General features: G+C 38.8%; 1 protein-coding gene across 3 annotated transcripts in view; it reads left to right on the top strand.

Annotated features, from left to right (window-relative positions):
• VPS41 (VPS41 subunit of HOPS complex) overlaps positions 1 to 12225 on the top strand; it is a 190678-nt gene that overhangs the window by 115358 nt on the left and 63095 nt on the right. For all 3 annotated transcript variants that reach the window (XM_017661346.3, XM_073239066.1, XM_073239067.1), the window contains exons 8-9: positions 8999 to 9118; positions 10252 to 10398. In XM_017661346.3, the coding sequence (XP_017516835.2) occupies positions 8999 to 9118; positions 10252 to 10398 (267 nt within the window). The remainder of the gene's footprint in view (positions 1 to 8998; positions 9119 to 10251; positions 10399 to 12225) is intronic.

Genomic DNA, 12225 nt, shown 5'->3' with positions numbered 1-12225 from the left:
TCCTGTGAAAGGGTTTACATTCACCTGTGAACCCAAGGCCTAGCTGTGAGAGCCAAGCCAGCTCCTAAATGTCAGGCTTTCTCCATCTCTGTTGGAGCACATGGAATGCCCAAATTTTGCTGGGTTGCTCTTATTGAGGCACTATACCAAAATATATGTATGGTCTGATTTCATTTTTTTTTTGTAGAAATATATGTATGTAGCAATATCCATGGAAGACGATACACCAGTTATTAGCAATATTAATAATATTGACATATTACTAACAATGCCTGGGCAGGAGTGAGTGTTTTTCCTGACCTTCATTGTCTTTTATTTTCTGCTATTTTGTTTTGTTTTTTAAGAAAACATTCATTACTTTTATAATAATAAAAAGCAATAATAAAAGAATGTATCAAGTAATCCCAACCATTTTGGATCTGTTTCTCACTTAACATTGTAAATGATGTGAAATTCCCTACATATTTGAAGTCTAATCTTGGCTTAGATATTCTTTAATGGTTACATAATATTCCATCCTTTGGGCCTATTTAATTTCCTTACCCATTGCCATATTATTAGCCCATTAGGTTGTATTCAGTATTTGGTTATCATAAATCATGCTGTAATGAAACTATGAATCCTTGGGCATGAATTTTTTGTCTGTGCTTCTCAGTGTTTTTCTAGCACTGATCCCTAGGATTGGAATTACTGAGTCAAAGATGATGATTATTTTTTAGGCTTTTGATGATATATACTGCCAAGTAAAGTTGTATTCAAGAAAATACCAGCTGTTCACCACATTCTCTTTGCCAATCTGATAGACAAAGAAGGATATTCTGTTGTTTGGTTTTGTAATTTCGTTGAATTATCATGATCTGAACATTTTTATTTACCAGCCACCTAGACAGCTTCATTTGTTATTTGTCTGATTGTGCTCTGTGCTCGAGGCAGCTTTTAATTTTACTGTAGAAGCCAGGACAATGAAGACTGTACATTTGATATTTATTGTCAGTTTGAGCGCAGATTATTGCTGCTTAGTGAATAGCCAATAGCCTTTTCTCCAATTTTGGCTAAACCTGGAATAATTATTCTTGTTCCCAAGGAGGCATTACACAGGAGTCATAATGAGACTTTAGAGTAGTCACTGAAGTGTGTAGGAAGAGGACAAATATATGTCGGTCTGCCCCAAACCATCAGTCCTGCCACTCCATGGAGGCTGTGAGGACAGGCCCATGTGCCCAGGTGAAGGCAGGTTCATTCGCCTTGGTTCCTTCTGCAGGCAGTGTCCTGACTATGGTTTTTTCCCCCCTTTTGTTCTTTGAATTGAGTGAAGTTCTTTATTCAAATACATAAGCCTGTGTTCAGGTGACTTTTTCTATGTTTCAAGACTTAGTGGTTTTTTTTTTTTTTTTTCATTTCTTCACTTTGCAAAGATCTTCCTCTCATTGCCTGTGTTTGAGATTATGTGTAGTTACAATTAGAGATATTTTGTTCATTGCACAGAATATTAACTTATGTTTAATCACCCAGTGAATGGCTTTTGTGTTTGCTCTGCTCTTAAAGGTCCAGCCTTGAACCCAGCCCTGGGAAATGTCTCCTCAGACAGTTGTAAACTAAAAAACAGACTGAAGATGTTTGGCATGAACAACCCAGCTCTGTTAAGTCTGCAGGATCCATAACAGAAGATTTTTTTTTTTTCTAGCAGTAAAGTTATTTTAAAATTCCCAAATCACTTCTGAAATCACATTTGTATTTGTGAGTTTCCAGGCACAGAAACAGCAGTTTGCTAGTTTAAATAGGTGCCTACCTCACATGCTGGCTTTAGTTGATTGCTAAAGCCATATAGGTAGGCAGGTAGATACATAGATCTAATATCTGTCTGTCATCACTAGTTTTTAATATAAAAGAAATTGCTCCTAAGTGGCTAGTATTTAGCTTCTTTTGTTCACATTGAACCTGTAGCTTGGATTTCTTAGTCACTAAAGTGACTGTTACCTTATGTTGACAGAGTGTTCTTTAATTTCAAAGCATTGTTCTGTCTTCCTAAGGTTTTCCAGGATCAGTTATCATCTGGGGCCAGTCTAAAACCTGGGGTGCCTTGAAGTTGCGTTTACTCAAATACTGCTTGGAAGCAAGTGGCCTATGAAGTGGGCTCTGGAAATCCATATGGGCACAGAGACTTCCTTGGGTAGCCATATTTGGCGTCTGTTTAACTGCTTTTAAACATGTTAAATTGCTGTCAGGGAAAAGACACTGAAGGATTATAACATGAGCAGAAAAGCAAAAATATATTTGGGAAATCCCCTTTTCTTCCTACATGTTTTATGTTCTCTCTTAATGGTGTTTGGGAAAGCCATGTGTGTGAAACTTTGGTCCTGAGCCTAAGCAGAAAGCAAGACAGGCCTTCTCTGCCCCCCTGGGTTCTTTAGTCACTCCTTCCTCCGTCAGCATTCAAGACTCCTCTCTGCAGTTTGCAGCCAGCCTCCACTCCAGATCTGCTCTGGGCTTCACTAATTTTTTTCTCACTTGCTTTTTTGAATTTTATTTCTAATCTTTTCTGATCTTGGATTTTTAAGTCCTTCTGTGCTTAGTCTTCCCCATCATTATGCCCTTTTTTTTACTGGGACAGTCTTATTTGTCATGTTCTAACTTCCTGGTGTTATTTCTCTATTTTATTATCTGAGCTCCGGCATCTTCTCTGAGGGGGCACTTAATCTTTGGTGGGCTCTGATTTTCTCCAGTCCTCTGGTCCTTCCTTTAGGAATGTCCCTGCTGTCTGGGACTTGCCCATGGGCTTCACTAGCCCTGGCATTCCTGCTCTGTCTGCCTCAAAGCAAGCAGTGCTGCTGCTGTTCTGGAAGCCTGAAGGAGTCAAGTGAATTATATACTTGCAAGATCGCAAGATGATTAAAAAGGGGCCAGTCATACTCCCATCCCTTTCCTCCATCAGGGAAGAAGGGATGACGGGTAATAACGGGTTTTATGCTACCAGAATCAGCGGCTTTATTACAGCCCGATAGGAATCACGCCACATGTGTGGGAGACTCTGGGATGTACATCCTTACTGCTCTGAAGTGTAGGAAAGTACTAGATAGATTTATCAGCACAAAACATAGGAGAATAAAGTATATTGCTGAGGATGTGAGGGCTCCTATTGAAATATAAGTACCGAGAGTGCTGACTGCCAGAATGTGGATTTATGGGAAATAAAGCCCTAAAATACTTTCTCCAACAAAAAACAGACCTTTTAGAAACAGGTTTTTCTCTCTATGTACTTAGCTCCCATTGAGCTTAAATTGTTCTCAGTATTGTGATAATGACAATTCAATATTATAGGATGTGGAAGATGAACCAAATAAATTAACCAGCTGCTTTTAAGGATAGTTCACTCACCTCTAAAATGCTTTGTAGAACATTCGTGCTCAGTAGGATTCTAGGCAGTTTTATGACTAGAGGAAAGAAATGGATTTTATTAAATGTCAGTGAAACACAGGAAGATAGTTTTGTGGTAGTTAAATTAGCGTAGAATGTTTGTAAGAAAAACTGCTTATCTTTTCTTAAATCAGTGAAGTAAGACTTTCCTTGGCATTCCTGCTAGACAATGTGTTTCTGCTTGAAATTCCCATAGATTAGGATTAAAAAAGCAAATGGAAAGTGGATCATTTGGTCCCTCCTGTATGAAACTCTATGTCCTACAGAATTTTATAAATCAAATCCTGCTGTACAGCATAGTGTATTTGGAGAGTTTCAATGGACAATAATGGGAACAAGTCCATAATTATTTAAAATTTCATAGTATGTATGGATTTTAAGATAGAACTCATGAGTAAAGTATAAAGTAGAGTGGAGAGGGAGCACAGAAATAAATGCTTCAGGGGGCCAGGCAGGTAACAGAAGAGAGAAGAGGCCAGGTGCGAGATGAAAGTGGGCACCGTGGTGATCCAGAGCGCCTCCTGCAGGCGCACACACACATTTCAGATAATCACTGTTGGGGCCACTGGCTTTCCTGAGTTGAAGGGCTGCAATTACCTAAACTCCCCAGGGGAAGACTCACCTTAAAAGGGCTTTTCAAATGTTTCACAAGTTGTGCACAGATTACATCCTCTGGCACTGAGCAGAGGGATAGATCAACATTTCAGGAGAAGGATATGGGTCAGTATAAATGATCCCTTTCTGGAAGTGAGGATGTATTCATTGTATGAATCGGTCACAGGGTTTTTTCTTTGAGATTAAGGGAAATTCCAATGTATCCAAAATAGTTTAGGCCCATTCTTAACTAAAGGTGACTTGAGTAACCGGAGGATTTGGGAGAGTTGCCTAGCTCCTCCTGTAGCAAACACTTTGTGTGTACGGACAAGAAAGGAAATAATAAGACTAGCAAAGCTAGGAAAGCCTACTCGGTATCTAAGATTTATTGCGCCTTGTGTGTCTAGCAAAGTAGCAGATGTGGTTTCTTTCCCTAATACATTTGCAGACTTTTGGGGAGATGAGGAATAAATACATAAGAGGTAGAACATGGTGCTCATATCTCGTGATAGTGCCAGCATGACCCTAAAATCAAGAAATTAGGGAAAAGTATTTGATTTAACAAAGGATTTCTCCTAAATGATGATTTTCCCTAATCTATTTAGGTAAAGTGATTGAAACTACTATTATTTGGAAAAACCAGAAATGAACATGAATCATGCCTAAAACTATAACACAGATTAGTTAAAGTGTGTCTCATTTACAGAAGTTAGCATGTTAGCCCTTCCCCCTAATTTGTTTTGGACCCCCCTTCAGTTGTACCAGGTGTCATGTGCCATCTCTACTGTAGAAATACTAATAAGGAAGAAGCTTTGCTCCTTTTTTGCTCCCATGTCAGAGCAGGGGACGCAGGGTTTTTTGTAATAGAACTCTGGAAACTCCGACTCAGCCATGAGACAGACTGAACTCAGAATTCTCGCCTTCCTTTTCTTCCTGCCCTCTGCTTTGGAGCTGGATCAGGAGACAAAGGGAGGCTGGAGTCTAGCCGGCCTGAGCTTCCTATAGCCAGGAAAAAGAATCAGTTGGAGTGAGTTTGGGTTTTGATTGGAATTGCAGGAAGACTTTATTTACAATTTTCTGAAGTTTATATTTTATTTAAAAAGTAGGTACAGTTTATGTGAATTAACTTTAATACATATTTAGTGTGCCTCAAATATTCTAAGTTCCACTGAATTTTTGATACTGGTTTGATTGTTTTGTCTTAACTGTCCCCCTAAACTATCATGATTGTAAAAGTAAGAGAATGAATTTTCATCCCCATATGTATTAACATAAAAATAACTTCATATGTTCCACAGAATAATGATAAAATAGAAGTGATACAATATCACCAATTTCTAGAATTATTATTACTTTGTAATATATCTTTCTGATTTTTATATAGGGATACACATTCATATTTTATTTAAAGGCTGTCATATTTAATGCTGTTTTGCAGTCTGCTTTTTTATTTAATGTGTCATCTTTACATGGAACATCTTTCTATGTTAATAAACGTACATACATAAAATCCTTTTAAAATGATGCATCCTCTGTAGTTGTCTAGCTCTACCATATTTTATTCAGTCATTCCAAGTTGTTAGTCTATTTTTGGCTGTTACAAATAACTTTACTTACCTCTGTACTCACTTGTACAACCACCTCTTAGCATAAATTTCTAGGCGTGTACTTACTGGGGTCATTTCTTAAAGCTTTGAGTCCACAAGGCCAAAGGATCCTCCAGAAAAGGGGAGGATCAAAACTACTGCTCAGTAGTTTGTGGGCCCTTGTTCTGCAAGCGCTGGCCCGCATGCACACGCATATACACATGCCACACCTCCCAGCATCTGACCTTATCATTTTGATTCATCTTTGTCAGTTCTTCCTTTTCTTTTTCCTTCACCTGTCAATTCTAGGACCCATGCTGAACTGTTTTGAGTGTTAATTTTAAGAAACATTTTATTGTCTGACAGGTCAAATCCATACCCATCTACCCCAAATTGCTTAATTAAAAAAAAAATTATCCTCACATATTTACAAATGAATGTATAGCATTTTGAAAGTTCTAGAAATAATTCTTTTGAGATTTTCTTGGGCTTGCATTAAAGTTAGAGGTTAAGTTAGTAAGAAGCTCTTCAGTGAGAATTTAGAGTCTATTAGCCAGGAACATAATGTATTTTTCCTTCTATTTGGGTCTCCTTTTGTATCAAGGTGTTTTCTGGCTGTGTAGCAAGCACATGCACATCTGTTTTTATTCACCATTAACTTTTAGAGCTGTGGACTCCCCTTGTTTATGATTTGGATTGCGTTCCATAACATTTAGGTTTGTAGTATTTGTGTTCTCATTTTCAGAGCACTTGGGTTGCAGTTTGATTTCCTATTTTATGCAAGAGAGAATATTTATTTTTTTATTTCAGTATTTTTGGTTTGTTTTTCTTATCCTTTGTTATTAATTTCTTGCTTTATTTTGTTGTCACCTGATAATAAGAATTATTTTTAAAGTTCTTCTCTGTTTTATGGTATGTCTCATTCACCTGGAGTCAGGAGTAAGAGATTTCTCTTATTCCCTAGATAAGTCCTATTGTTTCAAATACTGACTTTTTCCATATTGCTAGTATATTTTCTTGTTAGTTCATATTTACCCAAGAAAAGTCTGTATTTGGTATTCACAGTTGAAGTTGCTGTGAATTTATCACAGATTTTGGGAGAACTTGTCCAGATCTTTTATTCTGGACAGTGGTGGGAGAAGGAAGTTTTGTTTCCATTTTTTGCCTGAATTAGAACACAATTGTCTGTTGGGAAAATGGCTACCAAGGAATGTAATCAATGGTGCAGCAGGGAAGTGCTGCGTTTTTTTTAAAAGCCTGCTTTCTCTCTTTACCGAGGCAGTGTGAGGTCTGTCACTGCCACTGCCCACCTCCCCTGACTGGGACCACTGTCCTACAGGTGCCCTCCTGTTCCCAGCGTGCCTGCTTTTTCCTTCCAAGCTGTGTCACCAAGTGGCTGCAGGAGTGGCTACTCAGGAGTTAGGCCACTGGTGATGACCAAGGCCTGTGTGTCCCTGCAGGAGATTTTCCCAGTGACGCCCCCTGCTCCAGCCCCCACGACACTGAGCAAGGGGACATGCTGCTGTCTACCCGACCTACTGCTTCCCAGGCAGGCTTTTTCTTGTGATGAGTTGAATCATGTCCTTCACTGTGGTCTTATTTCTATCCTAGTTCATAGAATTTTTAACTTAAAATTGGGGGCATAGTTATTTTTTTGCAACACAGGTGCTGATCGTTCCCTTTTAATACTGCACATTGGTCATTTCTAGGTGGGACTTGTAGGTGAGAGAGAGGAATTTGGTGCTGTGCTCCATCACACTTTGCTGCTGGCCATATAGCCAATCATTCCTTCTGTCAAGCAGCAATGGAGCTCTCCTTGGGCCGAGCCCACACAGTTCCCTCTGCCTGGTCCAGACCACAGATGTTTCCAAGGAATTGAAAAGATCAAAGGCACTTAGATCTTCAATTCCTTATATTTAACATAAGTCTTTAGTCACCTATCTGTAGTGGAGTGTGTAGCAGGAGCTCTATTCTCCGACTTTCTCCTTCTTTCCCACATTTTAAACCTATCTTGTCACAAAATACTGAACACATTGGGCAACCTCCTTGGCTCCTTCCTCTCTCTGCATTATGGCTGAGGGAGAGGCAGAAGCACAGGGGACAGACCTAACTAGGAGCGGGGAGGCTTGGTGGTGGTGATTTCTTACCTCGAACCTGTTGGGGAGAGCCTGAGATGGGCTAGAAGCTCTTCGAGAGTGTAGAGGGCATCCTCTGTCTGTATAATGGGAAGACAGGACTTTATATGTCCATTAAAATCCTGCCTCCAGTTTCACTGTGGCTTGTGTGAGGCTACCTTTCTTTTGCATGGATCATAGAGAACTCCAAACATAAATGATATTTTAAACTGACCATATTCTACTTATTTGTAAAGATGGACCCTCCTATTAACTTTAAGGTTTTTCTTTCTTTTTTGTGTCCCTTCTGACTATTGAAGCCTACCTATTGAGAAAGATATCAAAAAAATATAAGTAAAATGTGAATTTCCTCTTTTTCTCCTATTACCTGTTTTTCCCCCAACAACCTTCAATCGTGGGATGGGACATAGAATATACTAAGGTAAACTGAAATTGACTCCAATGATAGGAATTTTTAAAATTCTGTTGTGAACTCTGTCATCAGCATTTGCTTTTAAAAAGTAAACATGTATTTCAGATTTACAAATCTGAAGTTATAGTTTATATAAATTATATATTGTTATATTGTAAAAATGTCATTCTTAAAGGATTTAAATTAGAATATATTAAGAAAAAATATTGTATCCTTAATAATACATGAGTTACTAGGACCTCATCTTCACCCATCTTTGAGGTTTTCATCAGTTATGTTTGTTAATAAAATTTATCCAGCAGATTTTTTTATTGTAGATTCTTCCCTTTAAAACAAAGACCCTAGTTACTGTGAACTTTTGATGATGTTTAATCCTAAAGCAAATTTCTCTTTATGACTTGAATTATTACTCAAACATCATTGTTAAATTATTTGTCTTGGATTAAATGAAAAACTGCTTCTAATATTGCGGTTTAATCTATGATTAATATCTTATTTTCAGGGGGCAAAAAAATTATGACTTTTTGATTTCCCAGTTTACAAAATAAATTCCTGGACAATCATTTGAAGAACTTTCCTGTAATACAAGTCTTTAGACTGACTAATATGACTTAATCTCCATGAATTTTGGTGTTTTGGTGCCATCTTGTGGCCTGACTTTTCAAATACATTTCCAGCAGAGTCCTTACTGCTAAGACATAGTGGAAATTCTTTCCAAACTGCAAATCACATACTACTGTAAGTTGACATAAGAAAACAGAATAATTTTTGTTACTTGGTCAGCCAACAGACAGATCATAAGAAGTCTAATATATGTTTCTTGATTCCTAAAATTCGATTGTTATATTTGTCTCCAGTTGCTGCTGTTTGAACGGTCTTGGATGAGCCGATGGAAGTCTTGCATTCTGCATGAAGGGGAAGGGAACATAAGGAGTGTGAAGTGGAGAGGCCACCTGATTGCCTGGGCCAACAACATGGTAAAATCATGTCCCCATCTTCCTTGTGCTCCTTCAGAGCCAGAAGAGAGGCTGACATGAGGGGCTGAAACAAAGGGAAGGGTACCACTTGCTGCAGTGGCCTTTTTCTAAAGGATACAAATGGCAATTGGTATCATACCGGCAGGTTTAAGAAATTAGATTGCTTTTGGCTTTCTTAATAGAGTAATTCCCAACATATTCTGGACTCCATTTTAGAGTAAGAAACAAACCTGAGGCATGGAGAATAGCTAAGAAAATGAAAAGACATCTTAATAATTGAAGGGCTGCATTGGGGATATGGTCTTGAAAATACCATTTGCCTATTAGCCATGGGCAAGTAGCAGTTGATATGAAACAAGTGCAGGATATTGCTGATTTTTTCTGTGCTCCCAGTATAATCACAGGCAAGAGCAGGCCTGCCTTTTAAAGGCAGATCTTAGCTTTTGGTGCTGCACTTAACATGAAGTGGACTCAGCACAAGGTAGGTCCGGTAGAAAATTTTGACACCTGATATATCTTTTTGGAATTTCAAGGTATAATTTAGTCAACTAGATCTGTTCGGTTTTAAATGGTGGAAGGCTTCCAGAGTCTTCCTTGCTGTTCAGGACTTTGTTTACTTCTCCTTGGTCACAGTAAAGGTCAACAAGCCTGTAGCCCCTTGGTTTATTTTTAGTGAGCTGCTTGCTTGATGTTTCTATATGAGTACTTGACAATGTCACGTGTAGTTTTCTTTATACATAGTGGTTTCCCAATTCAGAGTTTCTAGAAAACAAGCTCCATTTCTGTAGTGGAACAATACCTTTAGAAATGTCATTATCTATCATCTGAGAAATGTAATTGTAGATATCTGTACATTTCACACTCGGGGCATATTTGAGTCCCCGATGCCATGCACTCATACAGTCTCATTTGTCCAGAAAGAAGAATATAGAGGTTTTCTTTTTGGGGGGGTTCCATAGTGTTTGTGTGGAGTAGGACCATTTCCCTTTGCGTGGCTCCCAGCAGTGCTCAGTAAACACTGTCACTATTTTGCAGTGCTACTGATAGGCGATATAGAGCAGGAACCGTTAATAAATCTTCCTTTACTTTCTTTCTCCCAAGTAGAAGTTGCTCAGTGTTCTTTTATTTTCCAGGGTGTGAAGATTTTTGACATTACCTCAAGGCAGAGAATCACCAATGTGCCCCGGGATGATATAAGTCTTCGTCCAGACATGTATCCCTGCAGCCTCTGCTGGAAGGACAACGTGACACTGATTATTGGCTGGGGGACTTCTGTCAAGGTGATTTTGTTTGTGTTTATAAGTTCATGTTGTTATAGGTCCACTGAGGATGGTCCAGAGGAATAGGTTCTTGAATGGCTTCTTAGAACCAAAATACTTTCACGTGAATATTATTGTTATGTGGTAATCATTTAATGTTCAAATCCTGTTGTATGCATAAGCTTGGAGATGGTCTGCCTTTTGCATGCCACGTGAAATGAATCATGTGAACTCTTGTAGGTTCAGGTGCCACCCCTTTTCATTGGCTGTAAACTTCCCACAGCCCAGTCGCCCTCAGCTATTGATAGGACATGTGGTTGGTCTGGGAGGTTTGGCAGATTCTCCTCTTACCGTTCGTCCCAGTTCCCTCAGCTTTGACCCTTGGCTGTTCCGTTAGAGTTGATAGTAGGAAAAGGAGGTTAAAGCTGAGCCATTCAGCTTGTTTGGTAATAGTTTGACATAGTAGAGGCCAAGCCTCATTGTCAGTAAGATTTGTGACTATTTTATGGAATGTGATTATTTGCCCTTCATGTGCCTGGGTAAATGAAATTTAGCTATTTAACAACAGAGAGCCCACAGCTCATTCACATTTGTTTCACGGGTACCAGTGCACATCTTGAATTAGATACTTCAGAGTCAAAAGTGTTTTGCTTCTCTTTAAAAATAGATAGGTCGATCTGAATAAAATAAACTAAAAATTAGCTGAGGTAAAAAATGGCATGAGAAAGTCTCCCAGCAACAGTCTTGTGGAAAAGCTCCGGCTTTAGAGTCAGATAGTCCTGAGAACAATTCCAGCTTCTCCACTGATTTCCTGTGTGACCCTCTCTAAGCCTTAATCTTCTCATCTGTAAAATGGGGGTGCTAATTATCTTACATCATATGCTTGGAGGGGGAGGATTAAATGATGTAATGCATATAAAGAACTTCATGTGTAATCTGACATTTGTAAGTGCTTGATAAGTATCAGCTGTCATTGCTATGCCATGAAATTCTAGAAAAGCACAAAGGAGACAAGGCTATTTAAAATTTACTCTTGTTTCTTATTACTAAAATAAGCATCATTAACTTGAGGTAAGGTCTTCCTCGCCCTCATGCTGATAGGATTCCCATTCTCTTTTCTTTCTTTCTTAATTGAACATGGGGGGATTGTTTTCATGAGTTAAATGATCCTCATTTGATTCACATTTAGGACAACCAGAAGGAAGTTGTATCCAGTAGTCTCAGATAAAAAAGTGATTCTCTGGTCTCACTATTCTATGTTTGTGGTTATTCATCCAGTAAACATGTTCTTGATACCTTTTTAATTCCTTAAATGGATCAAGTGGCTTTATTCTTTGTTTTAAAGTTGTGATATTCTTTTCTTTTGGTGAAAGACAAGGAAAATTAGCCTGTAGGGACAGTGAGTTCACTGGTTGATATCAGATAGATATGCTTTATCAGGCTGAGTAATGGCCCCCAAAGATAACAAGTCCTAATTCCCTAATTCACAGATAGAAAGCAATGTGTAAATGTTTCTTTAAATGGCAAAAGATGTAATTGATTAAGGATCTTGAGATGGGGAGATTTTCCTGCATTGTCTGGGTAGGCCCCAAACGCAGTGTGAGGACTGATGTGGCCAAGGAGTGCTGGCAGCCACAGAGGCTGCAGGAGGCGAGGAGCAGCCCTTCACTAGGGTTTCCTGCTGATGCCTTGATATTGGCCCAGTGAAACTAATCTCAGACTTCTAGCCTACAGAACTGTGAAAGAATAAATTTCTGTTGTCTTAAACCACTAGTTGTGGTTTACACATTGTGGTAATCTGTTTACAGCAGCCCCGGGAACTAACACACTTGCACTGTGCTCACACTA

Source organism: Manis javanica, chromosome 6, assembly GCF_040802235.1.
Source record: "Manis javanica isolate MJ-LG chromosome 6, MJ_LKY, whole genome shotgun sequence".
NCBI classification, from domain to species: Eukaryota; Metazoa; Chordata; class Mammalia; order Pholidota; family Manidae; genus Manis; species Manis javanica.
This window is presented reverse-complemented; position numbering and strand designations above follow the sequence as displayed.